This window comes from Rhinolophus ferrumequinum, chromosome 4 (assembly GCF_004115265.2).
Source record: "Rhinolophus ferrumequinum isolate MPI-CBG mRhiFer1 chromosome 4, mRhiFer1_v1.p, whole genome shotgun sequence".
NCBI lineage: Eukaryota > Metazoa > Chordata > Mammalia > Chiroptera > Rhinolophidae > Rhinolophus > Rhinolophus ferrumequinum.
Window position 1 is genome coordinate 56,125,622 of NC_046287.1, and position 23,745 is coordinate 56,149,366.

General features: G+C 51.6%; 1 protein-coding gene across 1 annotated transcript in view; it reads right to left on the reverse strand.

Moving 5' to 3' along the window:
• Nucleotides 1-1,985: 1,985 nt before the first annotated feature.
• GAS6 (growth arrest specific 6) overlaps nucleotides 1,986-23,745 on the reverse strand; it is a 44,841-nt gene continuing 23,081 nt past the window's right edge. Inside the window, exons 6-15 of the mRNA XM_033104558.1 lie at nucleotides 23,002-23,124; nucleotides 18,699-18,821; nucleotides 17,728-17,849; nucleotides 16,684-16,802; nucleotides 16,106-16,295; nucleotides 13,704-13,868; nucleotides 12,346-12,514; nucleotides 8,069-8,241; nucleotides 6,277-6,505; nucleotides 1,986-5,273 (exon numbers count right to left, since the gene is read on the reverse strand). Of these exons, the coding sequence (XP_032960449.1) occupies nucleotides 5,119-5,273; nucleotides 6,277-6,505; nucleotides 8,069-8,241; nucleotides 12,346-12,514; nucleotides 13,704-13,868; nucleotides 16,106-16,295; nucleotides 16,684-16,802; nucleotides 17,728-17,849; nucleotides 18,699-18,821; nucleotides 23,002-23,124 (1,568 nt within the window). The 3' untranslated portion in view covers nucleotides 1,986-5,118. The remainder of the gene's footprint in view (nucleotides 5,274-6,276; nucleotides 6,506-8,068; nucleotides 8,242-12,345; nucleotides 12,515-13,703; nucleotides 13,869-16,105; nucleotides 16,296-16,683; nucleotides 16,803-17,727; nucleotides 17,850-18,698; nucleotides 18,822-23,001; nucleotides 23,125-23,745) is intronic.

Here is a 23,745-nt window from a genome sequence, read left to right on the forward strand (position 1 = left end):
AGGAGCATGGAGCTCTAACCGCCTGAGCCACAGGGCCGGCCCACACATTGGCTTCTTTGACTTAGTAATATGCATCCAAGATTCTGCGAGTCTTTTCATGGCTTGATAGCTCGTTTTAGTACTAATAATATTCCATTGTCTAGATGGATCACAGTTTATTTATCCGTCACCTACTGAAAAACATCTTGGTTGCTTCCAAGTTTGGACAGTTATAAATAAAGCTGCTATAAACATCTATGTGCAGGTTTTGTGTGGACATAATTTTTCAACTCCTTTGGGTAAACACTAAGGAGCACGATTACTGGATCATATGGTAAGAGTATGTTTAGTTTTGCCAGAAGCCACCAAACTGTCCTCCAAAGTGGCTGTTCCTTTGTGCAGTCCCATCAGCACTGAATGCAGTTCCTGCTGGCCCACATCCTCACCAGCATTTGCTGTTGTCGGTGTTCTGGATTTTGGTCATTACAGTAAGTGTTTAGTGGTATCTCCGTATTGTTTTAATTTGCATTTCCCTGATGACTTATGATTCAGAGCATCTTTTTATATGCTTATTTGTCATCTGTAATATCTTCTGTGGTGAGGTGTCTGGTAAAATCTTTGGCCCATTTTTTAATTGGGTTGTTTGCTTTCTTATTGTTGAGTTTTAAGTTCTTTGTACATTTTAGATAACAGTCCTTTATCAGATGTGTGTTTTGCAAATATTTTCTTCCAGTCTGTGGCTTATCTTTTCATTCTCGTGACAGTGTCTTTTTCAGAGCAGAAGTTTTAACTTTAATGAAGTCCAGCTCATCAAGTCTTTCTTTCATGGATTGTGCTTGTGATGTAGCTAAAAAGTCATCACCACATCCAAGGTCATCTAGATTTTTCTTGTATGCTGTCTTCTAGGAGTTTTGTTGGTTTTGTGTTTTATATTTAGGTCTGTGATCCATTTTGAGTTAATTTTTATGAAAGGTATAAGGTCTGTGTCTAAATTCATTTTTTGCATGTGGATATCCAGTTGTTCTGGCACCATTTATTGAAAAGACTGTCTTTGCTCTATTGTATTGCCTTTGCTCCTTTGTCAAAGAGCAGTTGACTGTATTTATGTGGGTGTATTCTGAACTTTCTATTCTTGATCTATTTGTTTATTCTTTTGTCAATACCAGGCTGTATTGATTACTGTAGCTTTATAATAAGTCTGGAAGTCAGGTAGTGTCCTCCACTTTGTTCTTCTTAAAGTTCTTCATTTTAATATAGCCCATTTTAAAATCTTTTATTAGAACATTTTGTTTTACTTAAGAAATATTTCTCTACCCTATGTTATGAAAACATTCTTGTATCATGGGGGTCAGCAAACTTTTTCTGTAAAGGGCTGGATAGTATTTTAGGTTTTTTTGAGGACCGGTAGGTGTGTAGGAAATACTCAACTCTGCCATTTTAGTACAAAAGAAGCTGTAGACAATAGTAAATTAATGGGTGTGACTGTGTCCAATAAAGCTTTATTAACAAAAACAAAGCTAGGTCACACAGGGCCCACAAGCTATAGTTATACATTATCTTCTAAATGCTTTATAGATTACTTTTAGGCTTAAATATATACTCTGTCTGGAGCTAACTTTCTGCTTTATATGAGGTAGGGGTCAAATTTCCTTTTTTTTTTTTTTTTTTTAATGCAGTGATGATTTTGAACCCAGGGGACATCTGACAATGTCTGGAGACATTTTTAATTGTCATAAGTGCATGTGTGTGTTGGGTGGGTATGGTGTACTATTGCATCTAATGAGTAGATGGCAGGAATGCTGCTAAGTGACCTAAATGCACAGAATAGCCCTCCACACAAAAAAGAATTCTCAATTAACAGTGTCCTAAACACACACACAAAGAACAACAACAACAAATTATTACAACTCTTCTATTAGAAAAAAATCTCTGAAATCAACTCAGACCATAAATATGTCAACAGCATAATCCAGTTCACTCTCCATCCGCGTCCTCCCAGCTCCGCCCAGCTCCGCCCAGCTCCTCCTCCATAGAGCAGACTCAGAAGACATGGAACTCCCCATCTGTCCAGGCCTCCTCTGCAGCCCAGCCCTGCCTGGCCTGGGTAGCAGCGAGGACACCAACCTGGCTGGCACAGCTGGGAAATGTATCGCAGCATTTGGCTCTGTACTTGCTAGAAGCTTTTTCTTGGCAATAGTTAGAATAACCTCTGGCACCCAAGTGCAAGTCTAAGGAAACCACACCAGGAAACAGATGTGTGCCTAGCTCTCCCTGGACAGGAGATGAACCAAGGTGGTGAGAAAGCCCTTAAGATGCTGGGCTCCGTTATGTGTGTCTGTGAAGCTTGCAGACTGTTCAGCCCACAGCTCAGCATGTGTCCTCCCTGATTTTGGCCGTCCTGGCCTTCTTGAGAGGATTGAGGCTGGCCGGAGGAGACTTTCAGATGGCCAGGGGAGCATTCCACAAGAACATTCCAGAGCCGCCTCCACAGTGAACAAAACTCAGAGAGCACTGCGGGAAATGCTGCAGTGACAGGGTGAGAAACAGATCAGGCCCCCACACTGGCTTTGGGTTCCTGCAGCTGTAGGAGGCCAGCTTGGTGGGCAGCATGGTGGCACTGTGCTTCCCACGCTTCTCAAAGCTGTGCTCAGCCGGCTGGAGGTGCAGGGAGGGATGGGCATCAGAGTTGGGGTGAGACCTCCTGCTCATTGAGCAGAGGGCATCCCTGCCTGGGTCCTCCTGCTCAACACCAGAGTTCCCAGGAACTGGGCCATCGGGCCCCAGATGGATGGCCTGACGTTACGTCAGACAGCTCTAAGCCCCGACCTGACCAGACCAGCCAACCAGGCCACTTGCCTGTCCCGCAGCCAGCACAAGGGGCCTGAGTTTGGGGTCCACTTACAGCGTGAGCTGGTACACGTGTCCACCTCTGTCACAGACCAAGAGTGGGAAAACCCAAGAGGCTGGGTGAGGACTGTCCTTCCACACAGGACCTTGGCTAGAGATGGATATTTCATGAGGACATGGTTGATTGGAGCGGCTCAGAGACTGCCTGACATGCGCTCTCCAAACGTCTCTTATTTCTCATGCGCTGATGTGGAAAATTACCTGAAGAACCTCTTAGACTAGTTTTCTGAAGTCCTGAGTCAACAGGACTTCCATCCAGATGTTGCCAAAGGTTTGGAAAGAACAACAGAAAGGACGCAGCCAGCATAGCCTGTTGGAGCTGTGCCATGTCCCCATGGTGTGCTGGGCAGAGGGGGTGTCCTGACACACACATGGGATTGTGGGGTGGGCTGGGGAGCAAGGAGTGTGTTCAGGGCAGTAGGAGCCCCAAACATATTGGTGAACACACCCGTAGTAGGGCTCACCCCAGCTACTCTGGCTAGCCCTGCTGTGACTTAGGGGGCCTGACCACTTCCGCCTTCTGTTTATTCATCTTTGTATCTTCACACCTCAGTTTATTCATCTTTGAGGTGAGCTTGGCCTGGAGTGCGGGGATCCTTCCTGATGGGTGATTTCCTGCTTCTCCCAGTATCGTGGGAACCCCCATCCCTTCAAGGGTGTGCCATCTACCAGGTAAAGAGGGACAATGTCTCCTCCCACCTGGTGCATTTGGAGTCATTCCACCTCAGCAACAGCCAGGCAGGGGCCTCTGGTATGGTCCTCGAGACCATGCCCCTCTTTTCTAGAAATCTAGAGGGGAATTTCTCTTCCTCCAGTGGCACCACGGCCCACTTTGCTTTGTGTGTGCGCCTCATGTAGCTGTGGGTGGATTCTTCAGGCTTTTACCTTCCCTTCCAAACCCCGCTTATCTCCGGTTCAAGTTGTGACTTATACACTCACGTTCAACAGCAAGGAGGACGTGAAGACACCCAAACCCAGACTGCCTGATTCTGTGCTTAGTTAACGAGGCTTTTAGGAATTAACTCCATGATGAGAAATGACAGGGCTATGGGACACTTCACTGCCTCCTGAGGAATAAGATCTGCAAAGTAAACACAGCCGAAACTTGCTCGACTGCCTCAGAAGAATTTGTCTTGCAGGAACCATTCAGTCATCAGATACAACCCCCACCAGAGGCGGGAAACGTCTCTGGGACCCTCTGCTTGAAAGCCTGCTGCAATGGCCCCACCGGCTGTGGGCACAGGCCCCCTCCCCAGCAGTCACATCAGGCACAGAATGGACGTGTCCCACTGTAGCTTCTGACCTCAAGTCTTGGTATCCCCCTGAGGACCACAAGCCTTGATTTTTGTTGCCTGTCATGTTTGAGGACGGTCTACTCCACCACCCGTCAGGTACAGACCAGGAGCCTGGCACAGTGGGAGCTGCAAGTAGAACCAGGTCTCCTGATGCCAGCGCACTTGACACCAGACCAAGTGCCATGTCAGCTCTGTTCACAGCTTTTCAAAAAAAAGGTGAAGCTGAGAGGTGGAGGGGTTTGTCCAGAGAGAAATGAGCAGGTACTGACCCTGCACTGTTTCATTTACCCACCGCTGCTGCCCTGCTCTCGAGGGGCACCCAGGGGTCAGCCTGCCTCTTCCTGAGTAAAGTGGGCTTATCTCTTTTACAGACTGGCCAGCTCTGCGCAGGGTCAGCATTAGGGAAATTCCAAAAGTCACGGTTGTGTACAAGGCCTCCCGAGGCCACCGACCAACGGCATCAAGGCTTTCTTCTGTCCTTTTACCCCAAGCTGCTGAGTGCTAAAGATGCAAGCAGCAGAGCCTGCCCACACAGAGTTAAAAAGGTTTCTGTAAATATTTTATTTTTCCATAGTTTTAGGTCAGAAAGAAGCATGTGGTAATAAAAATAACAGAATTATTTTCCTGGGTCCGCTCTGGCATGTGCAGACCTCCTGCCTCCACCCTCCTATTGGCTCCTTGGAGCCCAGCTTCACGCAGGACACTTTGGAGGGGGGAGGTGTGCTTCTGGGTCGTTAACATTAGTTCTCTCCACTATTTACACATATATTACAAGGCAAAGAAAAGGTCTCGAAGGAAACTCAGCTCGCGAGGAGTCAGTGTTTTGGGGAGCTGCTCACATAAGGCGAGCTGGGGTGGCTGATGCCTTCCCTTCCTTGTTTTGAAAAGAAAGCGTGAGGAGTGCTTTGTGGCTTCTCATCCTGCAGCAGTGGTCAGTCTAGGGGCTGGCCTGCCCGACACGGGGGCAGGAGTGTGATGTGATATCGCTGTGTTTGTAAGAGGCCTCGTCCAGGTCCAGCGCCTTCTGGTTGACCTCCAGCGTCATGCAGCCGTGGTAGAAGGCCGTGACTGGCGCGGAGGCCACCGGCACATCTGGGCAGCAGGGAAAGAACAAACACCGTCTTAGGAGGCTCCGCTCCCTGCACTCTGCATCCCCCACTGCGATGCCCACACTGAGCCCTGAGCTTGCTACCCAAGGGCACTGTTTCCTTTCCTTCCAGGATATTGCCATCCCACTTGACTACATGCCCACAGGCAAGCACTAAACATCTGCCCATCAGGCTTTGGCAAGATACCACCCTCCCCTTTAACCCTCCAGGACGTACACACAGATAGTCAAATCAGTTAAATAAATATTATCTTCTTGGCCCAAATGAATCATTCATGCTGCAGGGCTTGTCGGCCCTCTCACCCTCTTCAAAGCTTTGTTTATTAGAACTAAATGGAGTTTGTGTCTGGTAGCCAAGACAGAAATCCTGCGATCTGCAGCAAGTGAAAACCTGCGCTGCGCAATGGACGCAAATAGCCTGGCTTACATAAGCAGCCGGCTTCCGTCTGCCTTTTTACCACTTTGTCCTGATCGCTCGGCTCACGGCCAGAGGCAACACGGCAAGCACACTCCATCTGCTCAGTGTGTCGGAGGCAGCTGTACACTGGCCCTTCCCGGACACAGGAGGGGCTGCTGGCTACTGCCACAGCGGCTGCACACCTGGGTTCAGGGAGAAGGCAAGCCTGGGGCACTGGGGCATGGCCCTTGGTCAGCTGACCCTCCCCATGGGCCTTGGCCAGAGTCACTGTGTGATGCATGCTAGGTAGTTGCTCCCGGAGGATGCAGGGGAGGCAGGGCCGGTTCAGGCCAACACTTGTCTCCAGTAATCATGTTCTCAGACTCACCGATAAGCTGCTAAGCTGGCATTGAAAATGAAGGCATCACAATACCAGCCAATAAACCTACCTGTATTTTCTGTTCCTTTAAAACAGAAAGTCCATCTCAGTACAGAAATGCCCAGGTTTAGTTTGGGGTGAGCGAGTTGGGGGATGGTCATCACAGCAGGTGCCTCCACCCTGTGTGTGTGTAGCCCACAGGGAGCCCTACCTGGCAGCCCCCCGACGAAGGTGAGCACGGAGCCCTGTAGGTGCCTCCCGAGGATGGCCAGACTCTCCTGCAGCTCCGCAGGGCTCACTTCGCTCTGTCCCTTGGTGCCATCGACTGCCAGGGTGGCCCCGCCCTTCTTCACAGAGATGGTCACCACATGCTCCTGGCCGTCACAGACCTTGATCTCCATCAGGGCCAGGGCGACGTTCTCTACGGCCAAGACGACCAGCTGCAGGGGAGAAGCACACCTAAGCATGCAGGGATGGGGGCTGCGCATCCCCAAAACTTGGACCCTTTCATGTCCTGTCCTGGGCTAGAGGCCTCCGGGTCTTCCCCACACTCCGAGCCTGCTTTGGGGCGAGGGTCTCCTACCGCCAGGAAGTGTTCCAGGGCTCAGGAGGCCGGACTGGGTGCTCCTCGGCTTGCTGGTGTGGGACTAATTTTCTACATGTGTGAAGCAAGGGGGCCAGCCAGGAGGCCTCCAGGGCCCCCTCCAACATGTCAGCGGATGAACAGATAAAGCAATACCAGCTCAGGCCGGGAGTCAGCAGGGGAACCACAATTCCAGTCATACAGACAGATGTGCACTGGCTGAAACAGAAACTGACTAGAAGCCATTAGTGTGCCTGTGACCAGGAACACAAGACATGTGCACTTTCCCACATGAAACTGCCACGTGAAGCCACGGCCACAGAGCAGCAAGGGTGGGCAGCAAACAAACCTCCCAGCAGGCAGCTGGGCCCCGCAGCCCGGGGCGCTCATGCTGGGCAGAACACGCTCCGACAACACAGCACAGAAACACACTCTATTACACGGGCCAGCATCACACTCCGATGTCAGAGCAGAAACAGCACGATGAACTCGGGCCAGAAACACGCTCGGAGAACCCACAACAGAAACTTGACAGCACAGCCACTGTCCTCTCCTCCGTCACTCTCTCTACCTGGGTGGTCACCAGAGGTTTTCATTCCAAATGCTGGGGACTAAAGTGAAGGCGGCCCTAGACTGTGTGGCCCGCGCCTCAGTGGTGGAGAGTGGGTCTGGGTGCCACCTAAACCTGTTATTGCCTCGTCCTGCTTAGCAGAGGAGCTCAATTGCCTTTGAGGGCAGGGTGAATTGGGGAATGTGTACCCCGCTGGGTCAGCCGTGTTTTCCCACTTTAGACAGAGGCGAAAGAATACAAAACCTATTTCTAGTGACTCTTAGCTGTTCTCTGAGAAAACAGGAAGCCCAAGACCAGAGGTAGCTGATTAGTGTCGGGAGGCAGTAGGGAGTGGTGGGGACGGCGTTAAAGTGGACAGGGCAGGCCATGCATAGGGGGCGGCTGGACTCAGCGCTTTGCCTCTGCCACCCTCAGAAGGTCCAGGCTGTGTTTGCACATCTGACTTTTCAAGAGAAACGGGAAATCTCAGTTTGTTAGTGAAAGCATCTGACTTAAACATAAGCAACTAATTCAAATTGTTCTAAACCGAAGAGCTGGCCAACTGTATAGGTGGCACGGTCACCCCCCTTGTACAGCTGGCGCGCAGGCCCCTGGCCTCCCCAGCCCACAATGGCTTTGACGTAGAGATCACCTGACATACAGTGTCAGGTGATCTCATGTCAACAATGCCCCAAGCCAAGTGTGGCTCATTCAATTCTGGTGAAGGTGGGAACAGAACTTCCAGAGGCAGGGAATAGGTGACCTGACCCCAAGAAAAGCAGTTGGCGCCCCAAGGGTGGATAGCCCCGATGGTTGTTTACTGAATGCTGGGGCAGCCCCTCTACCCTTGGGGTAGCACACAAGTGGTACCTGCTTTTTGAGCTTCTTGGTGGAGTGGTAGTCGACCAGGGCGAGGGAGAGGGCGATGGTGTGGTTTCCCCCCACCAGTGCGAACAGCACCCCCGTGTCGGTGGCGGGGCGGATCTGAGCCATGACCTCTATTTCCCAGGTTGTTTCAGTCCCGACGTCCGGAGACATTCGTGCTGCGATGAAGGCGGCACATCAGGAAGCAATACAAACGAGGGAAAGATGAGAGTGAGCAAAACTGTACCAGCGACAGCTCCCTGCCCTGACCTTGGCGGCACACATGCCGGCCTGGCTGCAGAAGCACCTAGGAAGCAGTATGGTAACTCAGTGCTGAACTCTGAAGAAGCCATCGCTGTTTGAGCCAACAGCCCGTAGCTGGGAAGTGACAAGACAACCGGGCACTTGATTCAGGCTCCAGCCAGAGTCTAACGGTACTGGGGACAGTAGAGGATGGCTGCTTGCTTCCTGGCCATGCCTGTGCCCTGAACACCCCTTCCAGGAACTACCAGACCAGCCGTTCAGACCTGCTGGAGCCGCAGGTACAGGTGTGCTACGTGGCCGTGCACTTCCACCTCCCCGGGTTCCTCCACCTCCTCTCTTGCAGGATTCAGTTCTTTCCAAAGAACGTGTTGGAGCTTTATAGTTCAATCCCATTGCACCTCACCTATGACTTTCAGGCAGTTCTACCAGGTTGGAAGTACTTTGGAGCATTTAAAATGCAATGCAAATGGAAGCTGCCACGAGCACCATTCCAACAGACTACATACAATTTTATATTCTGAATTGCAACTTTTTTACTATTCTAACACCTCAGTGGAGTGACTATTCATATGATATATCATATCTAATGCATCTAAATTAAATATGTGTATACTATCTATATATATCTTACATAAACAGTTCCAAAAAATACCTTTTGGTAGAAAGGGCTGGATCTTGGTTCTCCAAGGGCAAATCCCACCCTAAGTTCCCTCCCTATGTTTGAATCATCTGCTGATGAAAAAGCCAGAAGAAAACCTCCACCCTCTTGGTTTTTAAGTGTTTCTACCTCACAAGAACTTCAAAGTCCTGATGAAGAAGTGTGTGTAGGCAGAATGACATTGATGCAATGTCTGCACATATTCGAGCTCAGGCTGATGTTAGCATGAAGGCTGTGTCATGACCCAGGTTTCCGTCTCTTCCCCCCTGGACTGTGAGCTCCTCGAATTACGTGTGGGTCCTCTTCCCTAAGTGGTGTCCATTATAGTCAGTTCTCATTAATTGTTCATTGAATTGAACGCACATAGACTTGGGAAAAAAATAACCAAATACACACAAAGACACACACACACACACACACACACACACACACACACACACACAGCATTTTCCTCTGTTAACAAGTTTTCCCTTTATTTGTGAAGGGAGAATGTTCTCTGGGAAGTGTCCCCGCTGATGGGATTTAGGCACATGGCTGGTTGTCAGCGCATTTTTAAAGGCACCAGCACCTCAACTCTCCTTGGGAAATTTTCTCAGACACAGTGTGGGATTTGCCACACACCCACTCCCGCCCAGGGCTTCTTAGCCCTTGAGACCCAGTACGTCCAAACCAATTTTGAACTGCTGAAGAGGGGAAGAGTACAGAACCTGTAATTTCCCATGAGTCTTTTCTGTATGGTAAAGTGGACATGAATGGTATAGTTCAAGATTTATTAAAAACGCTTAGAGTTGTAAAAACCATTCGGAGTTCGCTGTCATAGAACTTTCAGGTCATAGCCGTACAGCAAAGATGGTACGCAGACTACCCTGCGTCCAGGGGTGGGAGCGTTGGCAGTCATTGGAGATTATACAATGGCAGACATTGGAGCAATGTCTTTGTTACACCATGAAAAATGTTTCTATTGAATGAAAAAAGAATTCAATGTTTTATATCACGATTTTTATATTCAACATTATGGTGATGTTCTAGATCTGTATGTATAAAGATGAAGACTAAAGGAATAATGTATGTACTGTATTAGGAGGTGCGGTTAGGAGTGAGTGGTTCTTGTCTCAAAAATACCTTTAAGGACATGGAATGTGTCTGACAATCAAAGCAAAGAAACAAAGCGGGACGGCGATGCAGAGCTCTGAGGATGGCCTGTCTTGCTAAGGAGGGAGGACCAGGTTTCCTCTCCTCCGAACTCGCCGGATCGTCCTTGAACTTGGAGGTTCCACTAGGGGCTGGAGGTGACTTGTGAGGTGAGGTCTGAAGGAGGGAGTGTGCTGCCTGCCATCCTGAGTGGATGAGCAGAGGGAAAACTGAGTGTGTGTTTAACCTTATGCTCAGAATTTAGGAACAGAGTGGGACTCTTGCAGTGTGGGAATGAGGAGAGAGGCAGGGCATAGCCAGAAATGGCCCCAGGAGAGATGGCCATTGCAGCAGTGTCGGGAGGCTGGGTAGCAGTGGGCTATGGAAAAGGGAGCATGTGGAGTCCCACAGAGCCTGCCTAGACCAGGGGGGTGGCAGGCAGGAGCCACAGAGGCCCAGCGAGCTCCCGTAAGAGCTATCAGACAGACAAGGCTCTGGATGTGGGCTCCACGGGAAGGCTCCAGGGAGCTTAGGAACCCGCCCTAAAGAGCTTGCACAGTTCTGTGCATGTATATTTTCCAGGATACATGGTTCTCCTAACATTCTCAAGCTCAAAAGCCACTAAGATCTAGGAACCCAGGCATAGTGACAACAATAAGGGCTTCAGCTGGTGTATGCTCAACAAACAAAGATTAATTTAAAGCCTATCTACTGTGTTTCCCCGAAAATAAGACCCAGCCGGACAATCAGCTCTAAAGCATCTTTTGGAGCAAAACTTAATAAAAGACCCGGTCTTATTTTACTATAAGTACTATTTTACTTATAGTAAAATAAGACCGGGTCTTATAATATATAATATAATATAATATAATATAATATAATATAATATAATATAATATAATATAATATAATATAATATAATGTAATATAAAATACTGGGTCTTATATTAATATTTACTCCAAAAGATGCATTAGAGCTGATTGCCCAGCTGGGTCTTATTTTCGGGGAAACACGGTCAGCAAAAGATTAGGGAAAATCTTGTGAGTCCAGAGTCAAACAACACAATTGCTTATCCATCCACCACCAATCCACACTGTTTGTGCTGACATCCTCAGAAAAGTGTTTCTGTCGTTGGGCTATTTATAACATATGTGATTTGGAACATTAATTCATCTCACGTAAAGTTTATGTTTAAGTGAATGCTCATTTATTAGCACGTTAGGATTATTTGTTTTGGCTGTAGATTGTCACTAATTTGATAATAAAAGGAAAGAGATAGATGTGCTGTGTGTGAAGCAATTAAGGGCCCCGCCCGCTTTACAGAAGCCGGGAGGGTGCTGGCCCGACTGTCTGCAGTCACCCCTAAACGACGGTCGCTGATGGACAGGGATTTCCAACTAACCTCAGGCCTGACCCCTCCGCCTCTCCACACATATGCTCAGTGTGTGCAAACAGTGTTTGGGGGCCCTGGGCCCACTCACACCTGCCCACACCCTCTAGTCTGCCCCATTTCCCGCCTTGTTTCTGCTACATGTACATATCACACACCAGCTTCATGTTGCTTTTGAGTTCATTTTCCTTCTCCGGGTGTAAATGAAAACCTCCTTTGTTGCTTTCAACATTGGCTTGATAAGCCTCAATTCTTTTGAGAATGTCAGCCTTCCTGGCAGGGTTACTGGGCTGGGCCACCTGCTTCTACTCAGATGGCCCTTTCTCCCCCTCCAGTTCTTCCCTTTCTTTTAAAACTTGAGTTCACTGGAGTCCTTGAGGCTGTCACACTGTGACTTTTAGATACTGCCCCTTTTTTACTCCTCATGAGTCACTGGTGATTGCAATGTCAAGTACACTTTTGAGAGCTTCTCCATCCACCTGGACAAACTTAAGCTTGTGTTGTCTCAGAACTTTCTGCAAAGCACCCTCTTAGATACTTCACATCCTATTGAGACTCCCTGTCTCAGCCACCACAGCACGAGCAGGTCAGCCGTCTTCTCTCCATCTGTCATTTCTTGCTCACTGGCTAACTTAGAACTGATGAGGAGTGGTGCCCCTGAGAGGTGGGGCCTGTGCTCTCTCTGCTACATCTCTCTGCCCCGGAGCCCGTGGTGGGCACCAGCTTATCCCTGACACTGCCATCCCAGGTCAGAAGCTGTTTCTTGGTGTTTCTCTTTTTTAGTATATATTGGCTTAAAGCACAGCCACAGCCATCCCAACGTAGGAGCCAAGACTTACCATAATCCAGGCTATAGAAAGCAAATCCATTCCCAGGGTAGAAGGACCCTTTCTCTGTCACAGAGAAGCACTGCATTTTCGTGTTCACTTTCACTGTTTCTTGGATGGCAGTGTTTTCGCCATTCAACCAGTTCCAGCTCCTCATACAGCCATCTAGACGAGGGTTTATCTGGAAAGACAGAGGAATCCCGGTGGCTTCGTAGGCGCCACATAGACTCCCAGATACCATGACAAGAGGCCATGTGGCTGGTGCCACCCTCGTCAGACCAACGGGGCACCTTGTTGGCTCAGGCACGTGGAAATCACTGCAACATGGACAAATCCTACTTGTAGAGGTTATTTATTTCACAAAGGGGCTCTGCACTTGGAAACTGATCACTGCAGGCTACCTTTGAGTGTAGCAAATGCAATGCATCCTCCTTCCATCGCAGAGTAAGAAGAACATGCATCGTGTGGCGAACCCCACTTGCTCTGTCTGCATCTCATAAAACACACTCCTAAAACAGAGTGAAGAGCACTGACTACCTACGAAAAAGATGTGGGACGAGGTGACACTTACACAGCAGTTGTGCCTGTATAACTGTATATTCTTGACCAGCACCCAAGAAGCACCTGTGGAAATGTAAGTCCAGGGGTTGGGAATATTAATTCCAGCCCAGCCAACCACTTGCTGTATGGTTTTGAGCAAACGAGGGTAGCTCAGCTCTTCTCTGTAAAATGAGGAGGCACAAGAAGTGTGAACAGTAACTGTGGGATGGAAGCCCTAGAATGGAGTCTGATACTAGGGGGCGTGTGCAGGACACCCCTCACCCACCCCGGGAGGGAAGACAGTGCTAATAGCACCCACCATTCAGAACCAACGTAACTCATTCGTCTTGTTGGGTGGAATCACCACCACAGTACCAAGGGTTCTCACACCAGCATGCTGGGAGATGGGGAAACAGACGATGGAGCGAAGGCATGTGGTGTAGGGAAGGGTGAGAAAGGGCAGGACTGACCTCCCCGTTAGGCCTTTTTCTCCTATGGAAATCCTGGCAGGGTTAAAACCCAAATGTTCCTAGGACTTGTCCAAAAAAGTTGATTGCTTAAAGAAAATTTTCATTGTGTTTTATCTCCAATGCAAAAGAGACATTTTTATTATCAATTCAGATGAAAACTCAAATGAGTCTCATAGACAAAGATGGTGAGATTAACGATCTAAGCTGCACCCTGCTGCTTGTTCATTTCTAGGAAAACTTGACCTTCCTCCGGGTCCTTCGCCAAACCTGGTGAGTGCTAAACATAGGGCAGCTCATGGCTAAACCTTGTCCTCAGACCGATTCCAGGCTCTGACCCCAGGGACTAATGACGGCACTTACAGGCTGGACAAGGTCTTTCTCCTTGAAAGGAATGCCTCCCACGGTAAGGTTCAGATGGTACAGTCCTTTGTCCAGCTGAAACAGATCCCCAGCCACTGCGATCTTCATAACTGCATCCTTGTTCACCTTGATGACCAGATTCTGCTCCAGCTCCTCAATGGAGATCTGAAGAAAACCAGCACTTTGAGAGGTGGGAGTGTACCTTCTGAGGGGCACCCAACTTCAGGGTGACCACATTCATCACCACCTAGGACCAAGAGACACCCAGACTCAGGGGGGACACGTTTCCATCACAACCAGGAGCCAAGAGACACCCCAACACAGGAGGACAACATCTGTCGCCACCGAGGACCAGGAGCACCCAACCTCTGGTTGACTACACTCATCACCTACACCTCCTCCCCGCCTGTGTGTCCACACAACTTCCACGCAGCCAGTGGCGTGGCTCAGGCCCTGACAGGTTCCCTCCCAGCACCGCCTCCCCTCAGTTCCTCTCCCTACAAGGGAACCCGCTTGGAGCCATTTTTCTCATCTCCTGTGTCAGGGCCCTTCCCAAAGCCTCAGCCAGGGAGTGGGAATCGTGCCCGACATCACTGACTCACTGGATCAGCCCTGATGTCACCACCCCACTGGGTCAGCTCTGATGTCACCACCCCACTGGGTCAGGCCTGATGTCACCACCCCACTGGGTCAGGCCTGATGTCACCACCCCACTGGGTCAGCTCTGATGTCACCACCCCACTGGGTCAGGCCTGATGTCACCACCCCACTGGGTCAGGCCTGATGTCACCACCCCACTGGGTCAGGCCTGATGTCACCCTCCCACTGGGTAAGCTCTGATGTCACCACCCCACTGGCTCAGCTCTGATGTCACCACCCCACTGGGTCACGCCTGATGTTGCTGCTTTCCTGTTTTGGTCCTTCCTATCCTCAGCTGTGCACCATTAAAAACAGGAAAATACATTTTATTTCTAAATTTCCAACAGTTAATTCAGTGCCTGGCATACACTGAATGCTGAATGAACACGAGTTCATTCTAAAACTTTCCATTCTTTTCTACTTTTCAGTAGAAAATTTAAAAACCTATCACTCAATACACTGTGTATCTTCCTAACACCCTAGAGTCTATCATTTCCTTTTGGGCGAACGTGGAGAAACATCTAGGTACTTGGGTTTGAATTTGGTCCAAAGAACGTGTTTGTGAGGAGCTGCTGGGGCAGGGAGTGGTTAGAAAGGGGAGAATGGAGAGAAATCATCACGGAGCTGCCCGACCCTGCTCTTCGATGACCAGGTCATGTCTCGGGTGGGGCAGGTGCTGTGATCAACGGGGCATGCTTCCTCCAACTTTCTCACTTTGGGGCACCATCCCCGGCCCCACCCAGCACCCCTGGTGCCCCACAATGGCGAGCACTGAGTTCCCTCCTGTGGAGTGTCTGCTTCCTCACCCCCTGAGGCTGCCTTCTTCCAGGTGTATTGTTTTATCTGTAGCTTTGCTGATGGCACCCTTCTTGCTGCTTTGGAGATACTCGTGCTTTAAGAAGTCAGGAAAGAAGGAACTAAACATTACTTGACAGGATGGAAATGTTAGCAAACGTCTACAATGTTTTTATTCACAGAGGCCGGGGTGAAATTTTCCATTTTATCTTCACGTCTAAAGGAAAAGAGAATGCTTTTCCCATTTACCTTTCAAGTATTTACTTCTAAAAGCCCACTTCCAATTAAGCAGCCTGTTGTATGACAGGCCGCTTCGCTCCAGGCGTTGGGATGCAGGACAGGGCAGAGTGCTCCGAAGCCAACAGTGCGGCACCTGCCCCAGGTGCAGGTCCATCCAGGACGTTCTCCATAAAGAGGCACCTAAGTGTGAGTGCACTTGGCTTTCAGCAGGAACAGAGCAGACTCCAGAAGCTAGAGCCCGAGAGGGTGTCAATGTGTCACCTCTGACCCTGCCCTACATTGACAGGTGATTTGCTGGAGCCTGGTCAGGCAGCACGTAGGTAAGAGCAGGTGCCTGGACCTCACTCCAGTGTTCTCAGCTGCAGTAGCATTCACATCTGAACGGGAGGCTTCTCTGCGGTGGAGCATGCTGTGTACCACAGAGCATCTGGCAGCCCCTGGTCCCAGCCCAGTGCCAGCACCTCCCACCCACCAAACTGTCTCCAGACACAGCCAGGTGTCCCATGGCGGAATCACCCCTGCTGAGAATCACAGTTATCAAAGCGAGAGCCACACTCCGATTGCATGACGAGATAATGCCCCATCAGAGCGTACGCTTCTGAGGGGCCTGTCCTGCCACGTGCAGTACCCATTGATGTTGAGTGTGTGAGTGCAGCAGTTATTGCCCGGGGCCCTCAGCCCGGGAGACTCTAGGCCAGCCCAGGAGGGGCAATGGTGGCCATACTCACCGTCTGCCACATGCCATGGTTGATGACAGGCCCGCTGCTGGTGACGCGGCCGACGCCATGGTAGCGGAGCTGCAGCTCCAGTCGGCCGGCCCGCAGACCCAGGACAATCCAGGTGCTGTCTCGATGGCCTCCAGCAAAGAAGAGGATACCTTCGGGGTCAAAGGTCCTGAAGTCGAACTCCGCCACCAGTCTGGGCATCAACACCAAGAAACAAACCAGTTACGAAAAGGTTGGCGGCTCACGGCCTCCTTCCTTGTGAGAGAGCTCAAACTGGCCTCAGAAAGAGCAGCAGGTAAGCAGGCCAGGGCCACGTGGCAAGCCTGGGCCACGCCTCACCCCCACCCCACCCCAGGCACTGGACGCAGAGTTTCTCTGGGAGACACCCTGCTCGTCCGGACCAAGAGCCCTTCACCGAAACTGAACTGTGGCTGCATCTGTGCCAAGACTGAGCTGATGGCCAGAATGGCCAGGACCGTTCTGGGTGCCAGCCCGGGTACATGGGGAGGTGGAGCCATCAGACGGCCACTTCCCTGGGCCCCTCGTGGGTTGGTTTTGCTTTATGCAAGCCACCTTCTCACCTCGTGGGCTGCAGCCTTTTGAAGCGCAGTCTGATCACGGGTGTCCCTCTGAACATGCGACCCAGGTACAAAGACTTCATGCTTTTGGCCACATTGAAAGGCACACATGGCAAAATGTCCTGTCGGAACGGGAGCAAGGAGCGTCAGGCGGGGGCACACCCTGGTTCAGCCCCTCTCCCACTGACGCGGGCCCGTCGGAACACCGGGCCTGCCCTCTGCGTCCTCCCACAGCCTCCGCCCAGCCTGGGCGCCTTGCACACAAGCACAGCCGGCTTGCGATGTCAGAGCCGGCTTCTTCCGGAAATGCCCAGAGTCTGTGATAACCTGAGCTGCCCTGTGGTGGCTTCCAGGTGAGGCTCAGCTCAGATCTCTCCAGAAGCCTTGAGCTCCTGTGCTTACAGCTGTACATCCCACAGCGCTTCTTTCTGGTATGCTACTGCCCTCCTTCCCTGATGATTTCCCTCTTACTTTTATTTTTTAATTGTGAAACTTTTCAAACTTGTAGAAAAGTATAGAGAACAATAACTACAAAATATAGTAAAATAAATAAAATATGGAGGGCTTGGAAACTGCTGTTTCTGGAAAGTTCCCTGCTCTACGACACAGCTTCTCCACGGCCCAGGAGGACCACAGTGGTGTGAGTGCCCAGGGGGACAGTTAGTGGCCGGCCAGAGCGGGCCTGCTTTCTCCCCCATTCCTAGTAGGAGGCACTGACTACACAGCCGCCTCAGAACCTGAACAAGCGTGGGGGGCAAGGCAGTGCTCGTTCATGTGTGAGTGACTCACACTGAGGGTCCACACCACCTGCTCAGTGGCGCAGTAGGGAGTTGTAGCGATTTCAGAACTACAACCAAACACCCAGAATAGGACAAGCATGTCTCCCATCCCACATCCTTCCATGTGGCCCCAAGAATACCAGGACTTTCAGCAAAAGCATTTCTCCCAGCCAGTGGCTAACTGGCCACAAACAGAGCCCATTTGGACAGCCCAGTCAAATGTGGCGGTCTGGCCGGAGTGTCCTGGCTATGGGGGTGGGGGTACTACCTCACAGGTGTTCATGTCCGCGGACAGCTTGAGGCCCCCACGTCCATTGCAGTGGCAGGTGTAGGTCCCTGGGGAGTTGACACAGGCCTGCTCGCAGCGCCCCTCTGCACACTCGTCCACATCTGCAGGCCACAAGGGAAATGTCCTCAGCCTCACTCTGGGAAATCACACATGCTTTCTATCTGATCACACATGTGGCATGCTCCCCATGAAAATGGAGTCTAAACTGTGATTCAGGAGGCAGTCAGCCCTGAGACCTCTCCTTCCACAGCTCCCCTCACCCCAGCCTCCGTGGTCATGCTTAGTGCCCAGGCCCAGCCGGTCTCAGACACCTGCACGTCCTCTGCTCTTTCCCAGGAAGGAGTCACTGCGTAAGGTAAAGGAGGATGTTTGGACAAGCTAAGCCCGCGGATGCTCCCAGGTCAGCATACAAAGCACATCCATGCAACCGTTGGACTGAAGGTTCTGGTGCAGGTTTGGGGGCATTGATAGGTGTCCTCAGGGTGTTTGAGGGGACGAGGGACTGCTCGGGAGAGGAGACAGAGGAGGCCAGGACCCCCCATCTTCTCCCTCATGGAGTGAGCAGCCACAGGGCACCCGGCAGGAAGTTGATGAGACAGAACGTCTCTCTGTGCTCCCCGAGGACATGGCTGGGACTCAGCAGAGGAAGTAAGATCTTATAGGCCTGTCCCCAAATACAGCAGGTTGAGCTGAGGCTGGAGAGAAGACCGAGTCTGCCACAGGAGCACAGTAGCATTTCCTCGTTGAATCTTTTCTCTGTGTCTGTGGCAGGTTGGAGAAGGTGCCCAGTTGCCTCAAGAAGCACATTTATGCACATATGTGTGTGGTGTGCACATGTGTGATGTGTGGCACGTGCACTGGTATGCACAGAGTGCACATGTTTACATGTGTGTGGTGCATGTGTGTGTGTGTGTATGTGTGTAGTGCCCACGGCAGCTGGGGATGGGTACCTCGGCAGGCCTTCTCCTGGGAACTGAACTCGTAGCCCTCGTCACACAGGCAGGAGTAGGAGCCCGGCAGGTTCTTGCAGCGTGCCTCTCCGCAGGCGTCTGCGTCAGTACATTCGTCTACATCTGTAAGAAAAACCAGTGGACAAGACCATGGCTGTTTTCCAGATTGATAAGGACAGCCTAGGCCTACCAGCAGTGAGCCGGAAATTTGCTGCTGCCCTGGCTGGTTGGTTGAGAACAGGCCCCTAAGGGGCATCTCTAATCCCAGGTTCCCCTGATCTCGGCCCTGCCCTCTTCCCCTCCATTCTTTCCGGCCTCCCCTCCCCTCCTGCCTCTCCCCTTCCTTGCATCCCCTGGACTTTGCAGCCAGGACCCAGGGTAGGGATGGGGGCACATTTCTGATTAGGGTCCCGAATGAGGTAAATTTCAGACACTGGACAGGGCACTGCTTGGCTAGGGGTGCACACAAAATTGTTGTTTAATTCAAATAATTGCAGCACAGAAAGGTAAAAAAAAAGGAACCCCAGGGTCCTTTTGAACTGCAGTCCCACTCTGCATCCCTGGAGCCCCTTCTGCCTGCTGCCCTGCTGGCATCCCCAGGTGCCTTGGCCTGGTCTCCACCACAAGGCCTCCACTCTGCTCACACCCCCTCTGTCCATTGAAAATCAAACACCCAGTAATGATACATCTTCAAGGCTCTGTCCTGATGTTTCCATTCACTCTGCCACTTTGGCAACAAACTAGCAGAAAAACCCTGCCATTAAAAACCCACTTCCTTCAGCAACAGAAGGAATATCTACAAAGTGCAATTGTTACTTCAAATAGCATTGCAATTCCTCAGATAGCAACATAAGTATCACAAAGCTTTGCAACTATTCCTAATTTTGTTACAAGGGCAGTTTACCAAACAGAGGCTTTCAAACATCAAAACTGTGACATTGCTCGTGGATGGTAGGAATGAGCCAACACAAACAGCACGTATTACCCAAGAGGAAGTTTATAAAACTTCAGAGTTCTTTATCAGTATTGATCTGTGGTGATGTTTCTGAACCTGTATTCTATTTCAGGAGCCAGGCAGGCCAACACCATGTCTGGAAGCTTAGAAAACTGGCTTCCTTTCATCAAGTGCAGGGGTGAGTCCAGACGGCACCAGCCATACCAGGGACACCAGGCAGAGAACCTCTGGGAGCAGGGAGGAGACTCTGCTCTCCTGCATGGGCACCACGCTCACCCATGGGGCCGCAGGGCATGGGGCTACCCTCTTAGAGTGGCCGCCCTGTACAAAGGATGGCTTGTCAGGGCCAACTGACCACAGTTGATAAGATCCTGCCACAACTGCAGGAAAAGCTCCAGCGCCACCTGCATGCTTTGTCAGCCTCACTGGCTCCAGGAAAGCTTCTGATCTGGGCAGATGATTGGCCTCTGGATGTTTCCGAGTCGGCAGCCAAGAGTGCCTAGTGACCTGTCCCCACAGGCTGGGCACGGCAGTTAGACAGAATGGGCACTGCTGGCCCCTCCATGACATTCCTAAACAGGAGTCCTCAGGCCCTAGCTTCTCAAGAGCACTTGCAGGACCTGCTAAACCAGGATGGCCCACCCCCAACTTTCTGACTCAGGTGGCAAAGAGGACACAAGGGGCTGCATTTCTCACAAATCCCAGAGGCTGGCCTGGAACACCTGTAGGGAATGAGCTGCACAGAAGCACCAGGGACTCCCTCCTGACGGGAGTCTGTCCTTCCCACATCTCAGGGGACCTAGCATTGGGTTGTCCCTTCCCACAAGAAACAGCAAGCAGATGGATCCCTGAATCCCACTGTGTCCACTGTGACCCCAAGTCATCTCCCTTTCTTCTCCCACAGCAACCGCACTGCCACAGAGCCCGCTGCGATGCAGTGGGTGGAGCTGGGGGCCCAGACCAGGCCCCAACCCCGCTCCTTGGGACCTCCATGGCCTTAGCCCTCTCCACTCCGTCCTCCTTTCTCCTCAGCCATCCTGACTTTGCCCATTGAAGAGGCCACCATTCAACTGTTAACCACAGAGTGCAGTGATACAGGAAAGCTGTACATGGGCAGGCAGGCGGATGGTGTTTCTGTGCCCAGGCCCAATTTCAATGTATGTGCTTTGGCCAAGGTGCCCACCAGCCTTGAAATAGGTGCCAAGCCCCCTCCTCCACTGGGGCCCTCATCTGCTTCTCCCCTTAGGAGAGGCACCAGCCTGGCCCACCTGCCCGGCCATGCAGCCTGGGGCTGCCCCGTCCCTTCCTGCAGCCAACAAGAGATGGTGGACAGTCCTGAGCCCCAACCTCATTAGCCCAGTGCCACTTTTCTGATGCTGTGCATGGACAGTGCTCGAAGCAGTGGTGCACGGACCCCCACTTCCTCCCTCCCAGCATTTCACGGTCTGACCCAGAAGGCAGGATGGAAAAGTCCAGTCTCGTCCATGGGTCACAGTCCCTACAGCCTCCTGTGCCTGGGTCTGGGGTCCCAAAGTCCCCAAAGAAATAATGATGGCCAAGAGAAGAGAGGTGTGTGAGAGCCAGTATCTGCAGGCACACCCTGAAACCTGGCCGCCAGGGTGGGGCTCCTCCCATCAACTACTTATTAATCTGTCATACTAACAAGAGTGCCTTGTAGCCCCTGACGCAGGTAGGTGCATAACCCCACTGTCCCACATGCTGTCCTGGGGGAAAAGGCAACAGGATGGAGGGGTCCTCTCAGACTACCGTGTCCTCCTCAAGCCTCACAAACGTGGTGGGAGGTTGAAAGTAGACTGGCAATTTGGTCACTTGAGGACTTTCCAGGAGGTGAAAGCAGGGCTTTCTAAAAGAGGGCTTCTCTCTGCAGTGACAGCACCACAGCCTGCATCCAAAGAGCCCAGTACAGGGCCCCATCCTGGAACCTGACAATGAGTCTGAGAAGCCCCAGGAACTCCCCTGTGGCTGCAGGCACAGCAGACGCAAGCCCTGAGCTGAAAAGCTCCTGTTCTGCAGAGAAGAAAGAGAGGGACGGGGGTCTTCGGGGAATAGAGACCACTGGGTGCTCTGTTAAAATCTGCCAAAAATGTCCTCAGCTGCTCCTCAGGACACTGCCTGCAAGCTGCAAGACCTCTCCTCGGGCCGTGAAAGAGCCAGGTCTGGACTTGTCGCCTGGCTGGCAACCCTGATAGAGGGTGGCTGGTCTCAGGTTGAGGCAGGCAGATAGAAAGGGAAATGGGTTCCTCTGTGCACTCAGGAAGGAATTCTCTCCAGGGAATGACTACCTCCTGGGTCATCAGGGATGGTGACCACTGATGTGGACAAAAGTGGAAATTGTTTTTCTGATGGGGAAAAGCACTCTTGTCCCGATGCAGTGACCTGCCCTGTGGGGCCAGGCCTGCCTTGCACTCTCGCCCGGATGCTGCTTTTCCCTCAACACTGCCTGGCCCCTTTCCTGGGTGCGTTGCTGGCAGCACTAAGAAACATGCCCAGACTCTCAGGGATGCTGCAGCCTGACAAACATTAGCATGTCTGGATCGGAGGGTGAAGAGGAAGAAGTGACCCCTAAAAAGTGGGGTGCTGCTCCTGTGCAGCCCATGGTGCTTTTGACCAGGCAATACCTGGGGAGAAGCGGAGAGGACAGGACTAGTTTATAGTGTTCTTCTGGGGTGAGCTCAGGGTGCCAGGCAGTGGGGAGCCCCAGACTGGACTGTCTGAAAGCAGAAGACAAAGTGGGGTGCTGACCCACCTCCTGCTTTACTCAACGAGTAGGCCTTTCCCAGAGGAATGCTGGCAACTGGGCAGGGAGGGGGCCTTAGGGAAATAAGCTTGGTAGGTGTGGACAGGTGAGACCCCTGGGACTGGTGCCTCTCCCCCCTGTCCCCTGCCTATGGCCTCTGAAAAGTCCAGGGCTCTGAGTTGCACAGAAAAGCCTGCAGAATCTGGGGCACTGGAAGGAGGTCCGGCAACCACACCCCCTCCCGGAGCACAGATCTCCGTCTCCTCGGCTGGGCCGGCCTCGTTCGCAGACACAGTGAATCATCCTGTGTCGCCGTGGTGCTGAGCAGATCCCTGTGGCTGCTGACATGCCTGGGCATGTGCTCTTTCTGCAAAACACCCCTCTTCCCTCCTCCCTGCCCCTCCCATCCCCTCCCGAACCAAAGGAACCAGCCACTGCCAGCAGTCTCTTGCAGAAGACCAAATGTGACTGCCAATTTCAGCAATTTGGCAACTGCAAAAGTAAAAGTGGGGAGAAGCAGAGAGGAGGGCAACTGGGAGGTGAAGAGAGAGGTCTGGAAAAGCCCGTGGGTCCTGGATGCAGGGCCTTACCTTGGCAGGTCCTGCCATCTGGGGAGAGTGAGTAGCCACTGTAGCAGGCACAGTGGAAGCTGCCTGGCTTGTTGTAGCATATTTGGTTGCACCTCCCATTCTGCTGGCTGCATTCGTTGACATCTGGGCACACACAGGACACAGAAGAACTAGGGAGAGCCCAGAGGTGACATACAACCCACCTGGAGCCTATCTCCATTGCATCCACCCTCAGATCATGGGCAGAAGGGCAGGAGACCCCTCAGGGCTGTGGACAGTGACAGTTCATGGTCCCAGCTCTGTGGCCCTCCAAGTGTGCATGGGAGGAGGGCAGAAGTCAAAATTGCCTGAAGACAGACACACTCGGGCAACGAAGCCCAAACACAACCTGGCCAAACCCTGCACAAGCTGAGCTGAGCCCTCACAGACCACCTACGGGCAAGGCCTTCCCTCGGTCTCGCTGCCCCAGGAAGGAACACCAGGAAGCCCTAAGGTGCAACAGGACTCTCCACCCAAAGGTTCTACCCAGGTCGTGGGTGATTTTTTTGTGCAGGTTCTTTGCTGACACTGCACAGCTGCCAAGTCAAGGGAGGCAGGAGAGGAAATTACTCTCCTCCCTTTTTCAGTCAGTGGGGGTTGAGGTTAACAGGGGCAGCCCCCACGCTCCCGTGTGGTGTTCCAACTACTCTATGGTGGTTCTTTCCTTTGTTCCAGTCCTACGCTCAGAGAGGAATCATGCTGCTCCTCCCCAGTTCTCTCAAGAAG